Below are 25,741 nucleotides of genomic sequence, written 5' to 3'. Positions count from 1 at the left end.
TGACCCTGTGCGTGGCGTGGAAAATCAGTTAAAAGCAGCTCAGGGCGAGCACCTCGCGAGGATGGTGTGCGTTCCGATCTCAAGCTATGGGGGAAGCTGCGGCAAGTTTTACCAACCAGTGAAACTGGAGGATTTTCTTCTAAGAGACTTTAATGAAAACCTCCACTTGGTCAGTAGGACTATTTCAGGTCTGTAAAAGATTTGGGAGACTCTTAGGGAGACTCTTGCAGCCTTCTAAGCTTCCTCCTCCCGTGCTCTAAGAGGAAAATTGGGGTAGCTGAAAAGCACGGTGCAGGTCCTCAAAGGGAAAAGTCAAACCTCGGCTTGACCCTAGGCTTTAGAAATCGACTAACAGCAGGAAGGAAGCCTATTAATCGCTCTCCTCCCCTCCCCTTTCCCGGGGTGAGAATCGGCTCCTCCTCCTAGGCGTGCGACCCTGATGCAAAATGCAAACGGCCGCCTGCTTTCCCCACCCGGCTCTTCGCTCCCAGAGGAGGAAGAGTGGAGGGCGAGTCCAGGGCCAAGTCAAGCCAGTCTTGTCAGTCCAGCGTGAACGTCCTAACTGGCAGCCCTGGCCCTGGGATCCTCACGCCGGCAGATAAACGCCCTCCCAGTAGAGTCTGCACTCAGTACCGGGACACCCAGCCTGACGCCCCCAGCCCGGTAACCCCCTGTAGACCCTGCGCTTTGTACAGGTGGTGCAAACGCCCCCGCTCTCTGGCGCCCCCTGCCGGGGAGAAGGAAAGCGGCGGCCACGGAGGAGCCCGACCGCCGGGCGGGAAGAGAGCTCCGGCGCGGGGAAGAAGCCCGGAGCTTCCCTGATGGTGCCGCCACCTCCTCCGAGCCGGGGAGGAGCGGTCCGGGGGCAGCTGGGCCGGAGCCTGGGTCCGCTGCTGCTGCTCCTGGCGCTGGGACACACGTGGACCTACCGGGAGAACTCCGAGGACAGCGACAGGTAAGCGCAATCGGCGCCAGCGGTGGGCGAGCTCCGGCGGGGTGCGGCGGTCCTCCCACCCTCGGCTCCTCTGGCCTCCTGCGGCTGCCCATCTGCCCGGGGCGACTCGTACCTCCGCTCCCGTGGAGCAAGCAGCCTGGGCTCCCCGTATCCGTGGGCTGGGGCGCTGCGTCTCCCTGCGTCCAGCCTCCTCAGCGTTCCTCTTGGCTGGGGACTGAGGTCGCCCGGTTGCGAGCCTCTTCTGGCTGGTGGCTACGCGCTCGGGGACCCGCGCGCCAGGACGCAGATCCCAGGGCTCCCGCTGCCCTTAGCTGTCCTGCTGACGTTTCTCCCCCCCCCCCAACTTTCTCAGAGAAATCTGCTCGGAAAACAAGATTTCTACAACCAAATACCCGTGTTTGAAGTCTTCAGGCGAACTCACGACGTGTTTCAGGTAAGCCCCGGGGCTCTGCGGAGTCCGCCGCCGCGCACCCTACATGGGAAACGCCGCGCTGTAAAGGGGCGGTGTGGAGGGCGCTACTAAACTGGGGCTGTGTTTACACTGGGACGTGCTGGGTGCCTTCTCCTTGGTGCAAACCTTTGTTATGGGTGGGCCAAAGCAAGGAAAGACAACGGAGTTGCATCTGGAGTGCCCTCAAACCCTGGGAATGATTATCACCCTCTGAAATTCTTGCTTGGTGGAGATTGAAAAGGAAAGAGTTGCAAGGAGAATGGGTTGAACTGTGGGTGTAACCGGTGGGGCATGGCGAAGGTAAATGGTTTTATTTTGAAAATAGTTTAAGTTCAAGTCCGTCCTTGTTGACATCTCTTGACCTGTGTCAGGACAGTGTATCACTGACAAGGGCTGTGGGGGAGAATCGTGGGTGGTTGATCTTCTCCAGTGAAGAAAACAAACGTCAAGATTGTTGACACCAGAAAAATGATTTTTTTTTTATGAAAACATGACACCCAGGTGTGTTGGGTCACATCTATCACTTGGCTGCTTGTTAGAACTAAGGAATCTAATTTCATAATGTTCCCCAGGTGGCTCCTATCAACCAACAGGAGGTAAGAACAGTTGGTTCTTCTCTCCCAAAGTGGAGAACCGCGGTTTGTGCTTACAGCATTTTGGAGGTGAGGGCCAACTTGGAATTCTCCTCATTCAATTCTTGGCTTCTGATCCAGTCTCTGGACTTAAGAGGTACACACCTGTAAACGTCGGTTGTTTGCCTTTTAATGATACTACCCAAGTTACTGGGATCACATTCTTATACCAAAATCTGCCTCTGAGACTCAACACTGTTTTAGTATACTGGGATAACTTTTGGGTAGTAAAAGGCAACAGCAAATCCCAGGACTGCACTTGAAGTTTTATGTTGTAGCTGCTGAGTCAATCGGAACACTCTGGCTGCAAGCAGTTTCATTCCACGAGCTCAAAGACTCAGATGTACAGTGGCTCCAGGGCTGGTTAATTTTGTGGTTCAAAGGTACCTACCAGTTACATTCGTGCTCATGGTTTTAAATTGCTTTGGGAATAGCAATGAAGTAACCATCACCTGTATGAATCGCTAGCTGCTTGGGCTTGGGGAAGGTCCCATCTCCTGTCACATGGACGGTGATGACTGAACTAGGTGTTAGAGGATAAAAGATGTTTGACTTAGCTGGTAAAGACTTTCGGTGGTTAGAACTGGGTGAGCACAGTGACCCAGCTGGTGAAATGACCTGGTGGGGTGGGGAGCAGGATGGCTTGCCTAGTTCCAGCCCCACACAACTGACCACAGTGGTCCTCAGGACATGTTTTGCCATCACTGCCGTTTAAAGCCTTTAACATGGAAAATGTCTGTTTTGTTCATTCAGTCTTAAAAGGTCAGACTTCACAAATTGGTGAAAGTTTGCACAGTGCACACCAGGGTTTCAGAAATCTGATATGCCTGATGGTTATGCTATTACTACCAACTTTTTTTCAAATTTCTTAAAGCAACAAGCTATTTAGGTTGCCATACACCTAAATATTTCTTGCCCTGTCTTAACCACACACTATCAGTGCCTCCGAATGTGGGGTAGCTGTCAGTAAACACAAAGTGTATTGGGAGCAGAGGGTATTTTGGTCTCGAGGAAAAGAGTAAGGAGTTTCTGGGTGGGAGAGATTTTTCGGCTTGGAAAAAGTAAGTCCCTCAGAATTTTCTCTAATTTTTAGATTCACATGCCCCCCAGCTCCATGGAAGTCGAGTTCCATGGGCATTCCATTCCATTGATCTTACACTATTCCCGTAACTTCATCTCAGTTGGCAGTTTACCTTCATCGTGCTCTCGAGCCTTGAGCATGGCAGAATGCCGTGTCCTTGGTTGAGAATTGATTGTCCTGGGCCTGTGGCCCTTACCACTTCAAGCATAGTCTAGAAACCCACTGTATCATCTGGGTATTAGTCAAAATTTTAAGAGCTTCCCCAGACCCCTAAACCTGTAGATTAAGATACAAATTATGACTTATTAATGAGATGGAGGGGCTGGGGATGTGGCTCAAGCGGTAGTGCGCTTACCTGGCATGCATGTGGCCTGGGTTTGATCCTCGGCACCACATACAAAGATGTTGTGTCCGCTGAAAACTAAAAAATATTCTTTGTCATCTTTTTTTTTTTCCAAACCTTGAAGCACTGCCATAGAAAACAGGGTTTGCAATCCTGGAACGTAGAGTAAATTGATTGTGGACCCATTATTAGGAGCATGGGACTATCCATGGAAGAGCGAGCAGTTAGCACTTTCATCAAATTAACCTAAAATAAGAACCACCTGCTTGCCAGGAAATCACTCTGCAAGGACTTGACTGATGGGTTATGTAACATTATAGTCCCAGAGAATGTGGACTAGGTAGAATCCCACCCTTTCCAGGTGTTCTTGGTGAATGTTTATCGGCACAAGAGAACTTGACTTGTTAAAGTGTTTTTCAGTTACTGATATGGAAAGTAGATGTAACTAAAACAAGCATGGTAGGTGAGATCTGATCTGCCATGATAACCAAAAGTGTATGGTGACCTACATGACTTAAAGGTGGACTTGAAGTAGTCTCCCTATCCCTGAAACTCCTGTGGCTTCACCTAAGCACCTCTCAGCTCTTGGCATCTTATGAGTGAAAAGTAGAGCAATTGCCTGGTAACCTGGCACTCTCCTATGCACTTCCCATACACTAACCCACAGAACCACATTACAGCATTTGCACTACTAGCCTTGCAAAGGGGAACCAGAAACGGGATTAAATGGGACTAAGTAACATGCCCACCATCTCAAAGCTAAGGTCTTGGAGCCGACTTGCATCCAGGTTGGTCTGGCTTCAAAGCCTGGGCCCTGTCATTATCCTGGAGGTACCTATGGATGGGATGAATGATCCAAATCTAGGATCCAAGGCAGACTAAATTCGGATGGCGCTGCATTTCAAGATGGTTTCATAAGAAACCAAACCATCCACATCTATTCACAGTAATCTTTTTATTTCCCTTGAGGTCTGTCTTGGGTAATTGACTTTATTGTATGCAAAACTGGTTTCAAAATGCAGTTTTCCTTCCTTTTAGGATTTTCTCAATCTCGGTCAATGTCCTTGTAGACTGTCTACCTCCAAGGTGCATTTGTGCTGAATCCCCAGTTTAAATGCTCTTGCAATAATGCCAGTGACCGCTTTAAGTGAGGAGTTTAAAGGGAATGAATCTGCTTGGCATTTGAAGTAGGATCAGTAGTTTAGATAAATTACACCCCGACTCTGATCGTAACTATGAATTTATTTGAGCCAAACCAAGCACATGTTATAGTATTGCTCTTCTGTGGCTGTCAGCTTTTCCCACAACTTGATATTTTCCTTTCCTAAACCATGTAGTTTAAACAAAAGGTTTGTTTAATCTTATTGGGTTTTACACCAATAAAATGATAAATGGTTTCTTTAAAGAATGTTGTGTGCCAAAGACGAATAAAACCCAGATTTTAGGTTTGAGACTGTATCCAATAAACATTCTAATTTTATTCCTTAATAAATCCTTAACTATTAGCTCAAAATAGTCCTAGAGAATGAGGATAAAAGAATCCAGTCTCATATCTTCTGTAGTTTACAGGCTTAAAGACTAAAGTTTTACAAACTGCAGCCAATATGCTACATCGTACAATGGAGTTTGAAGTTGTATAGTTCAGTGCTAATGATGGGGTTGAGATAAGCAGCCAGGAAGAATAGACGAGTTTTCTTAGTGGATCTTTAGCATCTTGGGTGTCTCAACTGTACTAGCCGACTTCCTGCTCCCTTGACTCACGGACCTCCAGGTGGAGAGTGGCACCAGTGTTCCTCCTGCCTCAGGCATGCTTATGTTACTACATTAGTTCACCTGAGGGATCCCTTATACATAGGGAATACTTTTGCTCAGGGTGGCTGATGTTCCCATGGGAAATGAGTCAAGGGTGCAGAAACTGACTTTGAGATGATGCAAGTATGTTGCAATTCCTACCAGAACATGGAGGCTCATGTGCTATTTTTGCAGTTTCCTTCACTTAGTTTGTAGACCAAGATGAACATTTAACTAGGGCAATGCCATAGGATTGACTGCAGTGGGCTCTAATCGTGGAGGAAAGTTAAGGAAAGTTGCAGTGAAAGAACTATTTGGATCAGGCCCCATGGAGGGGTTTTGATCACGGCAAAATACTGACACATTTTGCTGCGTTCTGAACCTCAGCTTTTGTTTCATGATCTTGACCAGTTCTTAAATCTCCAGGCTTTGTCTTCACAAAACAAGCATCCTGCTAGTGCTGAAGTCACAGGGCGGCTGAAAGGGTTGAGTTATAGAGGCCAAACATTCAGAGACTGAAAACGGGAAGTGCTGGGTGAGTGTTCCTCCTGTCATTGCTGCATCTCATTAAACATGGCACCATGTGCTTGAAGGAGGTGCTCAATGGACACTGCTTATATATGGATTTTTGGAACTTTACAATACTTCTGAAGAGTGTATCTAGACCACAGCCAGAAATGGCTCCACCAGCCAACATGCTTTGTTTCTAGATGTTTCCCCAAGTGTGGGGCAGTTCTGTAACTTGGGGAGCAAAGATGTTAATTTTCCCAAGGTACTATCTACCCAAGGCCATAGATCAGCGGGAGGGCATAGCCTTCTAAAAGCAGATGAACAGAGGTGTGCCCTTTGCCCAAGGTCGTGAAGGCTTCTCTTTGAGAAACATCTGTTGCCTCCCATCCTGTGTTGGCACACCCAGGACAGGCATGGCAGATAGTTCTGAATTGTTGGCTCCTGCAGGTCCTGTGAGTCCCTTTTCAGAAAGCAGTGTTTTCACAACCAACCATATCCTACTGGGAGGAATGGTAGGAACAAAAGTTGTGAGAAGTGGCGGGGATGGAGTGTAGTCTTTTACAGAGGGCCATAATTCCATGTGGGGAAGGTGGCTTCTCATGTGCACCAGGCAGTCGGCAGCACTGGACTGTCCACCCTCCAAGGGCACGGGTCACTGTCTTATTCCCAGCCATATCCTCAGAGGCCAGCCTATGCCTGGATGCCGAGGCACATTTGCTAATGAGTGAATGTATTTTAAAGGAAAGAGTGCTGAGATTTGACTTAAACCTGCTGGCCATCAACAGAAGTCCTAGGAGGCCTAAGTGTGTGTCCTTTAAAAGCTGAGAGATGGGGATGCTCTTGTAGAAACCAGGGATGACCTGCTCCTCTGGGAAGTGATGCCATTTTCCTTGGTCCCCAGCTCTGCCTGCTTCACGTTAGCTGTTAACATGTTACTAGTGCTGGATTCTCGGGGCTGTTGCTAATGTCATGGACTTGCTACTTTAAATACCTGGGGACCTGTGGCTCACCTTTTGGTCTGAAGGGGAGGATGATACCTTCCTCCACAAGAATGGGGTGGACTAAGGCAAGGTTCTGTTTCTTCTCACACCTTCTCAGAAAGTGACTAGAAACCGCTGACAACTAAACCAGGCACAAGAGGCTGCCCGATCAGGCTGTATCCTTGGAGATGGAACTGGTTGCTATTCATTCGTATTGTTGTAATGATTGCTGCCTGACTTCCTCTGGTTAACTTCATCTTTCCCAAATGAAGCTGGGGGGGGGTGCACCTGGAAAAACCAAATGCATCCTTTATTTTAGATCCTCTTTTCTCAGGAGAAGGTTTGTATTTCAATCTGTCCACATCAGTTGCTGTTCGGCTTCCCCGTATCTGTCTTCCTGCTCAGCAGGACCCAAGCACTTCTGTGAGCTAAAGGGGCTGCCCAAGCTGGGGTTTGCGGACTATCTGGAGAACAAAGGTCTTATTCTGTTCTAATTCATTGCTTTTGTTTTGCGGATGAAAAAGTAAACAGCTATGACATCTGCAGCTCCTCTTCTGCCAAGCTAGGTCTCTTCCATGAAGCCATTTACTAATTGCAGTCTTACCAATAGCTTTCAATCTGTGGGTGTTGGGTGCTTACCGTGTACCAACTGCTGTTCTGTGCACTTAAGATACATCTGGAATGCAGCAAGGCTTTCCCCCCAAAAAACCTAACCCTCCAAACTTGTGTTCCAATAGAATTTGTGGATTTTAATTAAACTTATCTTTTAGTAGAGGAATTTGAGCTGAAGATGTCTCTTGGGACATATTAAAGATATTTTTGGCGCACATCTGACTGTCACACTTGGGGGCTAGATCTGGAAATTTCCTGTAGCCCAGCTGTGTCTTCTCAGGAGAAGCAGTGCCACGACTCCAAGCAGGGACAGGAAAACCAGGGATGGTGGTAAAGTGAGCTTTTTCCTGCAGAAGGACTAGCAAGAACCTAGCCTATTTCCCAAGTTTCTCCTAAAAATTATTGGAATATGAAAGCATTACAAAGAAGGTGAATTCTCTGCCATGTGACCTGTGAAGTAGAAGGCGGTGTCAGAATTGTCCTAGGGACAGACATCCCTAGCTCAGTTCACCTCCATTGAGGGTGGCTTTGGTTTCCAACAGTGACTATAAGCAGAGGGTTATAAGAAGGCTTGCTGCTCCGACATTCCTAAATCTGTAGTACAGCTGTCGTAAATGGATCGGAATCTTTTGGGCAATTGTGAAACACTTGTAGGCGGCAGGGTGGTGGTTATGTCTTCGTTGTTAATCTTCCAGGAGTGGGTTTCCTTCTGCAGGACACATTGTCTACATGTCTGAATCATCAGGGAGGTGACTTTTGTATAGTCATCTAGTCGGCTTCATCTTTGGGTCACCTGTGAGCTACCATGCTCTGTTTGAATCCCTTGACCGAACATCTTTCAATGTGCCTTAGTTTCTCGACCTCCAGGAGTTCAAGTTCTTGTTGAGCTGGAACTTCAAATCTTCATCCTTAAATGATACTCTAAAAGAGCCTGAGTTGTCAGTTCAAGAGGCTGGTTTTATTTTTTTGGACAAGCAGAAGTCAGGGCTCAAGTACTTTTCTACCTGTTTCCATGATAGGCCTTCCTATGCCACTTAGGCAATCCTTGAGCCGTCTTGGGCTTTCTTCCTGCTGCCTTTGACTTGTACATCCATCATATGCTTTGGAAACTTCCTTTCTTGAATTTGTACAATACAAAACTTCTCACATTCAAAAACCAAACGATCATGTATACTAAGGAACACACCTGTAGAAAAACAGACATCCTCAATGAAGAGTACTCCAAATCACAGGATTACAATCGGTTTTACAACTATCAAATTCTATATATACTACTTCACATTTACCTTTGCACAGTATATCCATAAATGAACTTGGGAACTTAAATTTAATCTCCTCTTTAACAATGCTATTTCATAAAGCTCATGAAAACATCTAAATTACTGCTTCCTCCAATACTCGTCAGAAATAAAGAATAAACTACTGGAAAGAATCAGAAGCAAAATCTGGTATTCTAATGAAGGGGGAGGGATGGCTTGAATTCATCTGTATTAGGAAGGTAAAGGAATGCTGTAGAGTGGAGCAAAGAGGAGAAACATAGGCATGGAAACTTGGTCAGGAATAGATCCCTAGATATGAGTTATGTGGGAGACAACTGAGTCATGTGGAGGCTTCCAACTTGCTGACGTGTCCATTTGAACTTCAGCTCTAAGAGGATAAGAAAAGTAAATGTAAGTTTGTGTCCTAAACGTGAGTTTTGCCATCCTCTGCCTCTAGCACCATTTCTTTGGAGGTGGGAAGCCACCTACAAGCCAGCCCAGAGGCCATGCCCTAGCTCTTTCACTAACTCATCTCCTTGGTTTTGTTGAGATTCTCTTGAGCTTTCCCACAGAGGAATGGCTCACAACTTGTCGATGGTAGAGTACAGGCTGCCTTCTTGGGAGCCCAGACTGTTAAACTGTTAAGCTCTGCTGTGAGCTGTGTCTGAGCTGCCCATGGTCCCCTGGGGAAGTAAGGCTGCCCCAAAGCAGAAACGCATTCCCTGGCTAGGGGCAGAGCTCAGTGCTCGAGCATGTGCTGAGCATGCTTGCGGCCCTGCTGTAGGTTTTTAGCACCACACACAGTATTGGAATTTGGTTCTTAGCAGAATCTAAAAGACTAGAACACTGATTACATTATCAGTGGGCTCTTAGTGGTGAAGGGGTTTTACAAACTCGTCAATGGTCATTTTTGACGTTTGCCCTATGTTTTCTGGAGATCCTCATGTGCCTTGGCCTGGTTGGATGGGCAGAAGTTTTGGGTAGTAACTCCATGCTTGAGAGGTCACTCAATCTGGCGTTTCTAACTGGAACATGTCTGGAAGGGGAGAGGGAAGCTGAGTCTTGAATATCAACAGATATCAAAGAAAAAACCCTAAGCTTTGGATAGCCAAAGAGATAAAAATGTCATGTACGATCCCTATGGATGAGTCCCTCAGAATGCCCTGCCTGTGATGCTTGTTTACTGCCTCCTTGAAGGCACTGGCAGTGGGCACCCTGGAATCACCTGAGCTCTTAAAATTCTCTCAGGCTGTACTCCAGGCCAGCGTATCAAACTCTGGAGGTGCACTCAGAATCTGAGCTCTTTGATTCTAAAAATGCAGCAAAGGTTTAAAACTACTGTCCTTGACTTGGAAAGCATAAGGAGGTGAGCGGCCTATTTTTTTCAGAAGATGGGTGAATAAACTCCCATTTCTTATCTCGTGGCCCCTAAGCCTGTGTCTTTTTCACATATTTAGCACTTGCTGCAGGTTAAGGTTCTTCAGTGGAAATCCATGGCTAAAGCCCACGTTTGTGAACTGTTAACATGCTGATGCTTCTCATTCTTGCCGGTAGATCTCGCTTCCCTCCCACTGACATCTCCTTTCTACTGTGAGGGTTTGGGCTTAGTCTGGAGTACGTGATGCTGTGGGTCAAAGTGGACCAAGAATAGAACACTGTTTTCAAATCCTGTGTTGAAGCTGATTAGTTCCAAACCCCATGGTACAGATTCCAAACATCACTTTGCATTTTGTACTGCAGGCTTATCTTGGTCTGGAGTTACTTAGCCATCTTTGGTACATCTTTTTTTTCTTCAATTGCTTTGTTGCTGCACTGCATGAACCTTCTGGAGATATAAACACAGCTCAGCATATTATAAATGAAAGCTTTCCAGTGTCAGGCTGTGTTATTCTTTCCTTGTGAGCATCAAACAGTTTTTTACCCCCACGTAGTATGATGGGAAATCTCTGCTGGCCGACGTTCTCCCATCCCATCTGTAAGCGGCACCTCACCCTGCAATCCTCCCTTCTGATAACTGAGAGAACGTCTTAACCCCCATGCTTGGCAGACACAAGGCTTTTTATGGTCTTGAGTTCCTTCATGTGACACACAATGCTTTCTGTGACTTGACCTGATGATTCTAACGCAAGCTCTGTATTTACCATGTCTTTGAGCCAGGCACTATTCCCTGATTGTATACAATGCATACTTATGATTAATTGCTTCTTGGAGTGTTAGAACAGTGGTTATGCTGACTAAATAATAAACAAAACCAGTTAGGGATCAAGAAATCAACTGTCTTGTGTTGAGGTGCCCATGAGGCCCTGAATGAGGGGTTCCTTTGAATTTTGAGGCTGGCAAGACGCGAAACTGTTCCTAAGTGACTGAATTCTCGATGCAATTTGAGTTTGACCTTACATTCAGAACAAGGGAGGATGTCACAGGACTGTTCAAAGTGAATGTGCGAAGGGATCTGAGCAGCCTGGTTGTCCACTGTGCATCTGTCCACGCTGAAGTTTTCTGAGTCCTTTACCAGAGACCCCCCAGCCTTTTGGGGAGGCATGCTCTCAGGTCTTAGAACATGTAAATTACAGTTGGTGGAGACCACCCTAAGGTCAATGGGAAAGGGTGCCTGGCCCGGGGCTCTGGCAATTCAGCTGCCATCCTGTGTTGGTGGGGTGTGTGTGAGTGAGGTCTTGGTATACCTGGGGCCACGCCTGGTCAGTCGCTGCACTTTGGGGGGTTAAGCAGAACTTTTTGTGCCCTGTTAGGGATGCTTCGGTGTGGACTTGCCCTAGCGCAGCTCTGAATCATCTGCCTGTGGATCTAGGCTTCCTCGCTGAGCCCTGTCTCTTCACTGAATCCTGTTTCCTCAAAAAATGTTTCTCACTGTCCAGCCTTTAAAACGGGACTTGAGTGGCTTTGGGACACGTCTGTCCCTTTGCTTGGACACAGCCCGACTCACTATTAGGTTGTCCTCACCCGAGTGGTATGAGCTCAGGGGTGTACTCTTGCCGTGATATCAGCTGTGTCTTGTGACGCTCGGAAACTGGGGCCATGACTAACGTCCGGTGCCTTGAGAAATGTGAGGGCTTTTGTTTCACTTCTTATTGCAGTGAAGATCTAGCCCAGGACCTTATCCATGCTTCTTTGGACCCTGAAATCCAAGGGGTTTGGATCCTAGGAGACGACTTCATGTGAGGAAGAGCACCATCAGGGGGATCACTTTCTACCATCCCATATGACCCCTCCAACTAAGAGGATGGAGATTTTTATGTTTATAAATGGGACAACTAAGGGACCACAAGATAATCACAAACCCCTCCTACAGGGCTAGGTTGTGACTCGGCTGTAGAGCACTCACCTAGCATGTGAGGCCCTGGGTTTGATCCTCAGCATATAAAGGTATTGTGTCCCTACAACCCACAGGTCTCTTTTTAGGCCCTACAGGGAAGGGGACACTGGGAAGAAGGGAGCTCTGCATTGGAGACTCCTAAAACTATTTCGTAGTGATGATGGCTGTATTTGCTCCTTCCCCGTCTTACTTCATAGCATCCTATGACTCTGACATGCAGGCTCTCTGACCCCAGCCCTCCAGGGTGATGACTATCAAGGGTCGGAGTGTTTCCTGAGCTTGCGTACTGACATTCTTTCAATTATTACTTACAGAAATGGGTTTATTCTGCAGTTGGGTTTTTTTTTTTCCACTTGATAACAAGGGCTTCTTTCCTGGGTGCTCACAACTCTACAGCATGAGGTTTCCCTTTATACTGTGGTGGTGATGTATCCATCTACTGAACTTTTTATAAGGATATTGGATACAAAGGGAACCCTCATGCTTTCTGTTCAGGGTATAAACCTAAGATACTACTTTCAAATACAGTTGGCCCTGTCTATAATGGGCTCAACATGACCACAGGAAGAATATCCAGAGGAACATTCATCTGTAAAGAACATGGGTGGAGTTGTCATTCACTAAACAACATAGTGTAAGAGCTATCTGTATAACATTTGTTGCATTAGGTAGAGTATACAAGAATATGCATACGTTATCTGAGTATTATTTTTGGTATTAGGGATTGAACCACTGAGCCACATTCCCAGCCCTTTCTATATTTTTGTGACAGGGTCTAAGTTGCTAAAGATGGCCTTGAACTTGTGATCCTCCTTCCTCAGCCTCCAAAGTTGGGATTACAGGCATGTACCACTACATCAGGATATACCATTCCATCTCCCCCCCCCCCAGGGTCAAGGAGTGAACTTGGGGCCTTGTGCATGCTAGGCAAGTGCTCTGCCACTGAGCTGGCCACTGAGCTAAATACCCAACCCCCCAGCTATACCATTTTATACAAGGAACTTGAATGTCCTTGGATTTTTATCTTTGGGGGAGGGTGGTGGTCCTAGAACCACACTCTCAAGGATGCTGTGGGACTGATCATACATTGTCTTAACCAAATAAATTAGAAGGTGACCTGATGTAACTAGGTCTGGCACTTGAGATGTGGCCTCTAGTGCCCTGGCCTTCAGCCACACTCGGTGGCAGAACATGTAACTTTAGGGGTCCTCTGAAACCACCTGGCTCTCTGATACTCAGTTGAGGGAGGGTGGGGCTTTGTGCTCCTTTTGGATCTGACAGTCTGCTGATCTTCTGATCACTTGCCGCTTGAGAGTGGAGTGAACGGAAGCAGGCTTAGTTTACAACCCAGGGGATTTGCTGGACATCAGGGTGAGTATCTTGGCTGTGGAGATGCAGTGGAAGGCTGGCCAACTTATCTCTAATCGGCTTCAAACCAGGCTGCCATCGTGGGCTGTCAGCTGGATCTCTTGAATGCCTTTGATAGTCTTTGATAGTCTTATCCCAGTTATCTAAAGTTATCTAAAGAGTCTTTTCACTCCCCAGGTATACCTCAGGCAGGCCCCCTCTCTGCTACAGGCTGGTGCCTTGCTAGTGCAGGAGCCCAGCACTGTCTCCCCCACCACCACCCCGCCCCGCCTTTTCAGCTTCTCCCAGGCTGTTCTGTCTCATGGACTGGGAAAGGGTAAAATACCCCTCTCTTAGGGCTGCCCTGTCATCATAGGGTAACCTCTCTAAGAAGGAGAAACTGTTTCATTTGGTAAGGCCCATTCTAATGGGGAAGAAAGATGACACTGGATGAACTTTCTCGTAAAACTTTTCACTTCTCATCCTAACATACTGGTCTTGACACTTGCATCTTCTACTTACTAAAACTTTAATTACATGCTTACGTTTCAGTATGTGTAAATCTTTCTGAATGTGTCTTATGGACCAAAGAGACTGCCCAGCAGGCTGAGGGCTCTTGTAAAGACAGTGTGTGCATCTGCCTGCTGCAGGCTCGCTGCCCTGTTCCGCTGCCCTCAGACGGCTTCCATATTTGGCTCTGTTTAGAGAACAAGGGAAATGGTGAAACAACACAGTGATACCATGTGGCTGTATAAAGGTTTTCCTCCCTGGGCCAGACCCCTACAGGGAAGGATGAGCTTTGAGGATTCTCGGTGACCAAGATAACCATCAAGTTTTCTTAACTCTTCTGTGTGGACAGTCTTAACAGAGGTGTCCTTCTTGAGTTTCCTGTTCGGTCAACAGGATGCTCCGTTAGCTGCCAGCTTGTTCTGGGTAAGGTAGCCTGCCTTCTCTGCCTGTTCTGTGCCCATTCTGAAAGTATTTTTGCTGGTTGGGGCCATTGGATGGATGAAAGTGGATTCCCACTGCAGCTTTTGCCTTTTCTATGTGCATGGTTATCAAAACATACAGACCTACTTATTTTTGAGGGTAAAGTTCATATTTTCTCAGAATGTAGCTTTTAATTATGAGAACTTGGAGTATTCAAAGAACAGTAGAATGAATTCAGATATGTTCACCAAGACTTAAAAACACTGCAAAAGCTTAATTATCATCTGTCCCACTTATCCTTTGCTAAAGCATTCTAAAATCCTGGGCACAAGTCACTTTAGCATTATGCGGTTCAATATGCATCTCTGAGAAGTGTGGAGTCTTTAAACGTTACTAAAATTCATCATATTCTGAAACTTGAACCCTGATGTGAATGTTACTTGTGAACATCTTTCTCCCAGATAAAGTGGATTTTTTTTAAGTCATGGACATATGGTATTCCTACCATCGCCAATGAATAATTCTACACGTTAACCAGTGTGCTTAATTCTGAGCCAGTTTCCAGAATGAAAGTACTACATTGTACTTTAGAATGCCACTGTATAGCGCTGTTTGCAGTGAGAGCAGATCTGAGACCATCACTGGAGAACTACCTTCTTTTTTCCCAAAAGAACAATGTGATGTTATTTCATTCCAAGGCAGTTCCATATCTTTTAGCTCCAAAGATAATATTGTGTGGTCAGGGTATACCCTTAGCTTCCCTTTACAAGCTGTATCTTCATCTGCTAACACTTTATTTTTACTTATGTACTTATGATTGCATTTTATTTACATTCTTGGCATCCTTTTAAACCAAATTTCACTAACTTTTATAAGAAAATTGAATTCAATTTGAGATGTCGGTTTCCAGGGTTTACTGTAATGCTAGAATGTTTTTCTAATATAAAAACCCAAACTTACATATCCCAAAGTGAAGGGTATTCATAATCCTTGTTCTTAATATTCTGACATCTATTCTTACATTCCCCCCTCCCCCATACATTGAGTCAAATCCATGACTAATGCTGGAGTTTTGGCTACTGCCTTTAAACCTCTTCCAAGTATTCAAAGAGTCAAATAACTAGTAAGACACAGGGCACTCAATACCTCCTGGACCAGCCTGTTGTTACCATGGCAACTGCTTCCCAACTGTTCAGCTTTTTTTTTCACTATAGTTCTAAGAAACTTGCATATATACATTTTTCCTCAATGTCTCTAATTCCTTCCGGGGAGAAGAGAATTTGCCCAGCATCCATCACCATATGTGTGATGTTTGCCCTGCTTAGACTCCCAGAATAGTCATCTTTTTTTTCAGTTGGAATTGGTCACTTTCTGGGATTTACCATGACACTGGAAAGCTTTGGAATTAAAGCCTTGCTGTATGTGATTGCTTTTTCCTTCTAAACCTTTTCTATACTAATTGGGGGGTTTGTGTTCAATATATACAAACTTATTAGCAAACTTATCAGCTGTTCTGTCTTTCAAGCTACTTTAAGTGCTGCAGGGCCTTGTTCATGCTCAGCAAGTGCCCAACACCGAGGTATACCCCCAGCCCTTTTCAACCTTGAGATTCCTCCCAGAACCTTGAGGCCAGTAGCAGCCCAGCGGGTTTCTCACTAATCTGGCTGTGGCCTTGGCATTTCCCTTCTGTCATCCTGCAGGATATTCATCTGTTAGATTCTGGGTTTCCTGGATCCTACATTTCCCTTCTTTCCCTATTGATTTCTTCATTTGGAGTGTGGAGGCTAGCACTCCCCTGAGACTCTTGGTGTGTGGGTTTTCTTTTGGCTTCCGCAATCCCCATATGTACTTGCCTACTCGATCTCTGCTTGGGTATCGTCATGGTATTCCAAAGATAACGAGCTAAAGTAGAGATGGTGACTTCTACTCGCCCACCCTGGTCACAACGCATGCCGTGTGCCCTCTTGCAGTCGGAATCTTTGGTTAGTGGATCTAGACACAAAGCTAGAAGCCATGTCAAATTGTTCTGTTTTTGCATACCTTTTTCAGTCTTTCCCTGAACATATCTGATCTCAGGTTGTCTCTTCCACTAAGTCCATCTTGGCTAAGTCGTCAGTCCCCTTTGGTTTGGAATACCCCAACTATTCTCCGTGCTTCTTGTCTTAGGTCTCTACAGCCTGTTCCCATGAGGCAGAAGGTATGGATCCTGAGCCTTACAACAGGTGTTCCATACCTGAACCACCTCTAAGAGCCTGCCATGGCTTCTCACTATTCTGAAACAAAATCCAAACTCCTTGCCTTGGCCCGCGAGGCCCTGAATGATCTGACTTCTCCTGTGTCTTTACCCTCATGCTTTGTGCCCTTCCTCAGCATAGCTCAGACTTTCTGAACTAAGACTGCGCTCTCAAGTGTGACTCATTCTGTGTACTTGGCTGAACAGTCTTCCCCCCACTTAAATAAAACACAAAAAATGCTCTTAATCATCCAGAATGTAATTATAGTATCTCATCATTGAGAGGCCCCTGACTCTACCAGGAGCACACCCCAGTTTCTACCTAGGATTCTTTATTTAAGGTCCTTTGTTACAGTACTTGCAGCTTTTTCCCTGACTAGGTGTCAGGGCAAGGGTCACATCTAGTGTCCACGGTGCCTGGCCAGGCAGAAGACTCGTCTGTGAAAGAGTGGGTGGATATACACAATTGCTGTGTAGTAAAATTGACCTCTGGAAAAGCCATGTATCTTGTGGATTTAAATTTATACTTGGATTGATTCCAGATATGTAAGACAGTTTACAATACAGAAAGTAGAAGATAGCATAAATTAAGAGGGAAAATTAAGGAACTATAAACAGGACAGAGTACTCAGTGGAGCCCGGAGGTTGAGTGATGTGCGTTCTTAACCAGGCTTGCTGTGGGTGGGCCCTTGGCTCTGAGTTTTCTAGCATCCGGAGAGATCAGTTACAGAGTCTGTATGGTCAGGTCAGCAATGCCCATGAGAACAGTTCTTTATCTTGATACCACAGAGAAACTTTACCCAAGGATCATTAAAAAAAAAAAAAAAAAAAAAAAAACAGTATACAATAGAAAAATCGTCCCTGTGGGAGACATGGCAAATGTCATAGGACTTGTTCCAGTCATCTTCAAGCATGGACTGCTCCTGTCCTGCCAAGTAGTTTGGTTAAGGCTGATGTATGGGCCCATAAGGTGCTGACCAGGCGCTCCGTGGTACGATCTCCACTGCTGCTGTTTTTGCCTCTGTCTGCTTTAGGCATTTTCCTACACGGGCCGGGTGTGTGTGTGGGGGGACAGCCCAGCATGCCCTCTGCTTCTGTTTGAAACTAACCAAATACTACTGACTGTTTACCATTGCATTGTTTCTCATTATTTGCTTCTGTTGACCCTCTCAAACCTCACTGCTTTCTTTTAAGGCTTTGCTAATCCCTTCTATCCCAGCCCTAGGTCTGGCTCTGGCAGTGGGAGGGGGGACTTCCCTGCTTGGAAGGTGGTGGACTCCCAGGCTAGATCTCGAAACTGCCTGAACCTACGTTATCCTTACATTGCTGACTGTCAACTCTGGACTTCCTCTGCCCCGAAGCACAATTTTCTCACTTAGCTTCTGAATGCTGAAGGGCTTTCTGTCGGTTCAGTAATATGTAAGTGTTCACAATTACTGGGGATTCTAAAGAGAATGGAGTTACTTTCCTTAACTTTGCAAAAACAAGTCTTTACATGGGAGCTGTCCACTTAGAATGAAGCTGCCTCAAGTGAAACTGAGTTTAAACCCTACATTTCAGGAGTCCTGTGTGTGCATGTGAGAGATGGGGAAGTTGCTGTGAGTTCTAGTTATTGCTTGGTTTTTCTATAAAAAGCTCAGTTACTGAATCCACTAGTCACTGTTACGGAAGACATGCAGAATTAACAAATTCACTTAGCACCATGGTTAGGATACAATGCAGAAATTCCTCCTGCAGAATGTCTTCATGCTACTAACTGGATAGGAGGGCGATTAGGGAACACCCTTGGCTTCGAAGCTCCTGCTGTTGGTGATGAAGCTTTCATCATGGGGCACAGGAGATCTCATAGGAACAAAGACTTCTGGGGATGCTTAGTTTGGGTAGTTGACTGATGGACTTTGGTTAGTTCCCTCAACATTCTTATGATTCAAGCTGTGATTTTATTTTGACTTTGGGGATTTTTTTTTTATTAATCATCCTGTTTCTATTTTGTGCTTTAGGAAAAGCCATGGGTGATAAAGATAACAAAGTGTGTCGGAGTGCGAATGATAGTCTTGTTGGAGATTATCATTTGAAAATGAAAAGCTTTTGGAATAAAACCTGGATATGATTAACTGCTGGATTTGCTAAAGGGATGTTTAGGTTTTACAGCTAGAACCTATTATTAAATTCCTGCAGAAAATGAATTTTGTTATAAATCTGAAATTATATAGATCTTAAACCCCCTTTCCCTCTGAGAGCAGTTATTTTTATAACAGTTGTCGATTACACAAGATTTTGTAGAAAATGCAAATATTGTGTAATAGAAGACTGCTTGTTAAATTTTTCTGGGCAGTGCCAAATAAGCATGTAATAAATTATATATTGTTTTGCTCAGAAATGGTATTGACCTTGTTTTTAATAGTAAGTGCTCAAAATATACTATGTCCCAGTGTTAAGCATCATATTACTTAACCTTCTCAAGTCTTAAAGTATTTTCATCTTACAGACAAGATGACTAATCCTTAGGTTTGAATGATTTCCTCAGTCACATAGCTCTTTCCTCAGTCACAGCTCATAAGTGGAGGACCCAGGTTTCCAGCTGAATTTGACAGTTTATTCTTGACTCACTTCTTAGTCACTTTCTGTAGAATTTTGTTCTCGGGTCTAACATCTACTGTAGCACACGTTACCCTGTGGCTTAGTGGCTTAAAATGGCAGTTACTCTTGCTGGTAGTCCTGCGGGTGTGCAGTTTAGGCAGAGCTTGGTGAGGATGGTTTGGCTTTGCTCCTGTGTTGTTGGCTGCGGTGACTCAGCCAGGGCTGGAGGAACCACGATGGCCTCATTCATGGCTTGGGCCCTGGTGCTGGCTGCCAGCTGGATTGCCTCTCTTCTGCTTCAACTGACCTGTCCACTGGTTCCTTCCTTCAGTGGTCTAAACAGGGCTTCCTTTCATGCTAGTACAAGCAGCCCAAGAGTCCACAACCTGGAAGCAGTCAGAGGTAGAAGTTTTGAAGGCCTAAATTACTGAAGACCAGTGTTAAGTATTTTCTCAGCTCCTTGTCAGTGGGACAAACGTTCTTGGCTCAGTTTCAGAAGTTTAGAGTCCACAATCGGCTGGCTCTATCATTTCCCAGCCTGAAGTGAGGCAGAACAGAGAACCCCTTCAAGGACTTGACACCACCAGTTGGTGACGAAGCCTTTAACACACGAGCCTTTGGGGGAACATTCCAGATACAAACTATGACAATCAGAATAGCATAGGTCACTTTCCCTCCATACTACTCAAAGCCAGTGACACGTCCACTCCAGATTCAAGGTGAGGTAGCCTGTGCACTGGGGTAGGAGGATTGTTGGTGACTTTATTGCAGATTCACTACCATAATCTTCACCATTTCCCTCTGAACACCAACCCTGGGGATTGTGAATCTATCATTTCTTTCCTCTTCTGTCTTGTGGGACTATTCTCGTTTTCCAATCACTATAACTACTACTTTTAATCTATCCTTTATTTCTTTATGTAACAGATCCTGTGGCCCCAAGTTTGAGTTGGATTATACCTTTTAATTCACTTAAAATTTCATGAGTAAAGACAGGCCATGTGCTTGGCTAATTATCCTGGTTACTTTCTTCTGTCCTTTTGAACATCATACAAGTTTTGCCCTTGGTGAGTTCGTCTGTTATTGCAAAACCGGCATCCCTGCCAGACTACTTGTGCTGGGGTCCACGTTTTCCTGATTCTCTGAACCTGCCCTCTTACTTCCATCCATCCTTTCTCTGATACAGCCAGTAATGCCAGCCTTTGGGCCTGCCCTCTTCCCTTGCAACTCATGGTCAGGCTCTTGTCACCTCCTCTCTCGGTGAACATAGTTGTTGAAAGCAACCACCTTCTCTGCCTTATCTCTCCCTGCTTCTATTCTTCCCACAGATGCTGGTCTTTGGAAGGGCCATTAATGAAACTTGCACTCACTTTCCTCAAAGGCCCTCCCTTCCTGCCGCTGGTGGCTGGGGACTTGACCTGCTCTCCCAGTGTTCAAGGCCTGTCAGCAGCTCGTGCCTGCCCACCCCAACTCAGTGGTATTTAAGTCTCCACTCATATAATTGTTGAAGTGTTTTATTTAGCTGCCCCCTGCAGAGGTCAGCTTGAGGCCAAACTCCAGGGTAGCTTTGAATGTCAGTCTTGAATGTAGGTTTTAACTTTTTAAAAATCCCTTGTACAGTAGAATGCTAGAATTGAAAATTGGGAAGATTGGGGTGGGGTGGCGGAGTGCTTGATAGTAGAATCACTTGCTAAAGAAATGGGCAGGTCCGTTGCAGAATGGTATCCACGGTAAAATGATGCATCATTGGGGTTGTCTAACGTGGACTGTCCCATGACTGGGAACACATGACTGAGACAAGGTCTGATAACTGCAGCTTGACCATCTTCCCTTAGGATCATCCTGCCGCTCCTGAACTCACACTGGCTCTCCCATGAGAGCAGCTTCAGGCAGTTGCAAGCCCCCTCCGTTCTCCATGCCTTAGCTTAGTTTCTCAACCCAGGTGCCCACCTTTGCAAATGGCTCCACAGTCCTCTGCTCCTGGGCCCCCGAGGAAGCGTTGTTCTTAACTTTCCGTGGTGGGCGTCCATTGCTCACGAGGTAGAGAAACGAGCCTGTGGCTTGGCTGGAAGCCTGGTGGTAATAGTAGGCTCTCCTAGATGTGATGTGGCAGTTCCATGGCCCTGTACGACACCTTCCTGAGCCATTACAGTGAGTGGCTCATGCCAGACCATCTGCTCATATAGAATATCCTTTGTCACGAAAATGGGGAACTTTGGCCATTAAGGTATTAACGTTTTTGCCTTAAGGAGGGCGATCTCCCCGAGCGTAGCCTGGATCCTCTACTCCCTGCCCTTGGCATCACTCCCAGCGTATCCATGGCAGCATTTTGCACATGATGTACCCTCACTCGGTGAACTGATGGATTAACTCGACTCCTGCGGTCTTCCTGCTTGGTCAAAGCCAAGTTCCTCACTGATCATAGTAGCCGCAAAACAGACAGATGCTCACTAGACACATTTTCTCTGCCTTTTGAGCAATATGCTTTTCAGTGGGAAACACTTAACCAGGAAGAGCTTGGCCCAGAGTGTATACATGTCAACTTGGATCTGTAAACATTGTTGCTCTTGAGTTTAATACTTCCTGACGCTAGACGTTAGTTTCTACTTTGCCTCCAGAAGAAACGCATGTTTTCCTGTTCACGCATGGTGAAGTGGTACCCCCATGTTTCCATGAGCACCGAGGTGTTAGCTGAATCTGTCCGTTTCAGCTCTTATTGTACAAATTGGTGGTTAACATGATGTGGTATACCCCCTGCTTTTTGTAGGATTTGCTACATAGACTGCTCTATCTAGTCTCAACAATGATTACCCAAGACTTCCTTTCAAATGGGAAAAATTTCTGCAGTCCTGACTCTCCTGTGGTTAGCTGCCTAAGTCTGGCATTCTAGTTTGTTAACCATGGGGGACCTTTAATGTGTACAAACAGAGGGCAACACACTTTCTGTACCGTAACCAGTAAAACTGGGTTTAAAATGCTGAAGAAATGGAACATGGGCACTTAAAGATGCAGTTATAGCTTGAAACAGATTTTCGCCTATGTTCTTGGGAATCGGCTGTTCTGGGCGAGCACCCTGGTTGATGAGGGGCAGTGGAGGCAGGGCCTCTCCAGAGCAGTCGTGGTTTTCAGATGGTCACAGGTGCCCTAAGAGAAGGGTGCCAGCTGTCGCCTGTCACTGCTTTGGCCTTTGTGATTGCTCCTCACATCCTCCCCACTATTTGCATGGAGCAAACTGGCAGAATTGAATCAAATCAAGGCTGCCTTTGGCTAATGGCTTGTGTAAGGAAATACCTCCCCACCAGCTTCCTCCCTTGGGACATGCACGTAAGGTGGCTGGCCCTGCTCTACCTGTGTGTTGGTCTTTCACTTATTCTGCCTCAGCTCACCTTCACAGTGGGTGCCTTCAGATTAGTAAAGGGTCAGCAGTTCTTAAGTAGGATGAGTACTTAATTGTGGCAGCTTGCTTTGAAGGGCTGGCCGTGGCCCGAGGGCTTGTGTTGAAGCGAGTTTGTGTGGTGTGCTGGTTCTTTTTACTTAGATTGAATGTTGGGAGGTGTCTGGGGAGGATTAATGCTCAGGGTTACTTAATGGGTGTCTTCTTTCTGTGCCTCCCCTGTCTTTCCAGTGATGTCCTCCTGTTCTTTTTTCTTTGGCCACAACATGCAAGAGGACTGTTCTTTTCTTTCTGTGAAGCCATAGTTACCTGCTGCAAAACTTCGGAGGCCCTCGTTATGATCTGTGTGTTAAAATACGCATGTTAAAAACCAGACCCCTAAGGTGATGGGAACAGGAGGTGAGATCTTAAGTAGGGCTGTCTTCCTAAAAGGGATTCATGCCCTTTTACCAGGGAGCTATCTGGCTTGTTCCCATACCATGTGAGGACATGAAAAGAAGTTGAAAGTCTGCACCTGGGATGAGGGCCCTCCCCAGAACCCAAGCATGTGGGCACCCTGACATCAGATTTCCTGAGAAGCAAGTGGCTGTTTGAGTCACCTGGTTTCTAGTATGACAACCCTGCAGGCTCAGCAATGCATCCAAAGCTGAGCTCGCATCTCCTGCTCCCCTCCACTGTGCGTTCTAGATCTTGATCAGCACCCAGTTCCTGCTCTCCCCAACTGCACTTATGGGACTTACCCATTTCTTTCCAGCCTTTCAACATTTTCTACATTGATGCAGTCGATCACCAAGTCCTGTTGTTTCTTCCAGAGGATCAAATGGATTTGATCTCTTCTGTCCTTCTTGTTGTCATTCAGGTCATTGCTTGCCCTGGATGATACCCTCTGGGCTCAGCCTCTGGACTGTCATCCTCCCCGCTATCCAGGGATGCTGATGGCTAGCTTTCCTAAGACAGCCCTCCTGGATGTGTCGGGCTCTGCACTGCGGAGACATGTCTTCTTAGCTCAGCTGATCAACTGACCTCAGTACATAACTCCATCTTTTCTATCCTGCCCTCTGCCAAGACCCAGCCTCACAGAACTCTGAAATAGAATTGTCATCCAAATTGGGTTACTTAAAAGGGACATTCTTAATAGCTAATGGGGACTGGCTTGGGCAAATCAGGACATAGGTTCACTATCACTCTGGCAAATTCCCACCTTTATCTTTGAAACTAACCCAGGTATTACTCGTCTTGTGCATCTTTTACCTCCAAAGAAAACTATTAGCTTCCTCCTTAGTGCCTGCCACAGTCTGATTCCCACTAAGTCTTCCCCTGCCAGTAGTGACAGAGCAATGTTATTCTCCTTTGTACCCCTAGCACCAGGCCTGACATGTGGGAAAGAGTGAACCTTTAAAACTATTCACCTTTTAAAATTAAGCACAGTGAACTTGAAGCTATGCTCTAGGTCTTATTTTGCTGTTGTATACCTTTGTGATAGTACTTATGTTCATACAGTGTTTTAGAATGTATAAAGCACTTAATTCATCAGTACATGGTAAATACACAAAATGGTGGGTTTCCTCGTATATGCATGTGACATTTTGATAATCTGGACCCCCATTAAAACACTTTCATATGGCCGGTGCAGTGGCTCACACCTGTAATCCCAGCAATTTGGGAGGCTGAGGCAGGAGGATTGCGAGTTCAAAGCCCACCTCGGCAAAAGTGAGGCACTAAGCAACTCATGTGAGACCCTGACTCTAAATAAAATACAAAAAACTAGGGCTGGGGATGTGGCTCAGTGGTCAAGTGCCCCTGACTTCAATCCCCAGTACCCAAAACAAAACACTTTAATGTTACTTGTGTTAATCCCTCCCCCCACCGTGCCCAAATCTTGTGTATTCTGTCTGCCAGCAGCCTTTCTCTTTACCTGGCTGACTCCCACCTGGGCTTTAGAACTGAACTGAACTATCATGGGCTTCCTGAACCTACTGGTAGGTTCAGTCACCTCGTGAACATTCCTAGAGCTTTGACATGTAGTTGTCACTCTTGTGACTATATATTTGGGTGATGATTATTCTAGTGGGGGTGAAATTTATACTAGTTAAACAAGGAGGAAGAGAACTGTGCCGGTCTCCTGCCTACCGTGGTGGCTGCCCTGAAGGAGGCGGTTGATATACAGAGAATGATAAAATGTAGCTGATCCTCATTATAAATAATGTAGTCTACATTATAAAATTTGTAACCCCAAAAATCTATTTCTAGTGCTTTAGAGCTTGGAAGCGGCTGAGTGGCTGTGGGTCGTGTGCTCCCAGCTGAGGTGGGAGGAGACGTTCTGTCTAGCTTTCGGCTCAGACTGCAAAAACTGGAGGAGTTTATAGTACACGAAGCTGTTCTTCATACTTGTTTTTGATGTCACTTCTTAAAATGGCCCCCAAGTGTAGTGCTGAAGTTCTGTGCTACGTTCTGATTGCAGGAAGGTTGTGATGTTCCTTGAAGGGAAATCACATGCTAGACTAGCTTTGTTGAAAACATGGGCTCTAATGCTGTTCACTGACTTCAATGTTATTTAGTAGACATTGATGATTCATCGAGGTTTCTTGGGGAGAAGCATAGGTTATGGAGGGATCAATGGATTGAAATGTCAGTGTCACAGGCTTGCGAGAACCTCGCCCTGTTTTCCCTAGGAGCTGTGGTTCAATATTCATTGACTCGAAGTTGGTGGCAAACTTATAGGATGTATGTAACTACTCGAATAATATGAATCAGTTTGTAATAGTTCCCTTTCTTTCATCGTGGAAATCAAAGCTCCAAGGGTTTAAATGTCTTGCACCAGAGTAGTTAGCTAATGAGTATAAGACTTATTTGTTCAGCAAATATTTATTGAGCTCCTACTGAGTCGGGCACTGTGTACGTTTGACTCTGCAGCTCCTTGACCTCCAAACCAAATGCATGTGAATAGTGTCCTAACTTCAGTAAATTATAATAAACAAATAAGCTCAGTTGCACAAATCATCAAACTCCTTTTGAATTTGACCAAAAATATTTACTGTATGTTTTCAGTTTCTAATCTGTAGGCCCATAGAGACGCCTGTTAGATGTCTGACATGTTTTCTTAAGTTGCAAAATCTTCCAGATGAATTCCACAATGGGAGTATGTTAGCAGTATATTGTTGGAACATCTCCAGGGAAAACAGCTTTGGCCAAAGGGAAGGGGAGGGGAAGTACACAAAAAATTTTAATCTATGATCATTGAGTAGTCACGGGAGGAAATCGTTCAGAGATGTGTTTATATTTTTCCCCTTAGTCTCACAATCTGCCAGG

The 25,741-nt window shown here is 45.6% G+C and overlaps 1 protein-coding gene across 1 annotated transcript in view; it reads left to right on the top strand.

Annotated features, from left to right (window-relative positions):
• The first annotated feature begins 324 nt into the window (after nucleotides 1-324).
• Nucleotides 325-25,741, top strand: part of CCBE1 (collagen and calcium binding EGF domains 1) — a 199,050-nt gene continuing 173,633 nt past the window's right edge. Inside the window, exons 1-2 of the mRNA XM_081262721.1 lie at nucleotides 325-955; nucleotides 1,308-1,388. Of these exons, the coding sequence (XP_081118847.1) occupies nucleotides 822-955; nucleotides 1,308-1,388 (215 nt within the window). The 5' untranslated portion in view covers nucleotides 325-821. The remainder of the gene's footprint in view (nucleotides 956-1,307; nucleotides 1,389-25,741) is intronic.

Source organism: Spermophilus citellus (assembly GCF_964194105.1).
Source record: "Spermophilus citellus genome assembly, chromosome: 12".
NCBI classification, from domain to species: domain Eukaryota; kingdom Metazoa; phylum Chordata; class Mammalia; order Rodentia; family Sciuridae; genus Spermophilus; species Spermophilus citellus.
The sequence above is the reverse complement of the archived record's forward strand: the minus strand, read 5'-3'. Positions and strand labels throughout refer to the sequence as shown.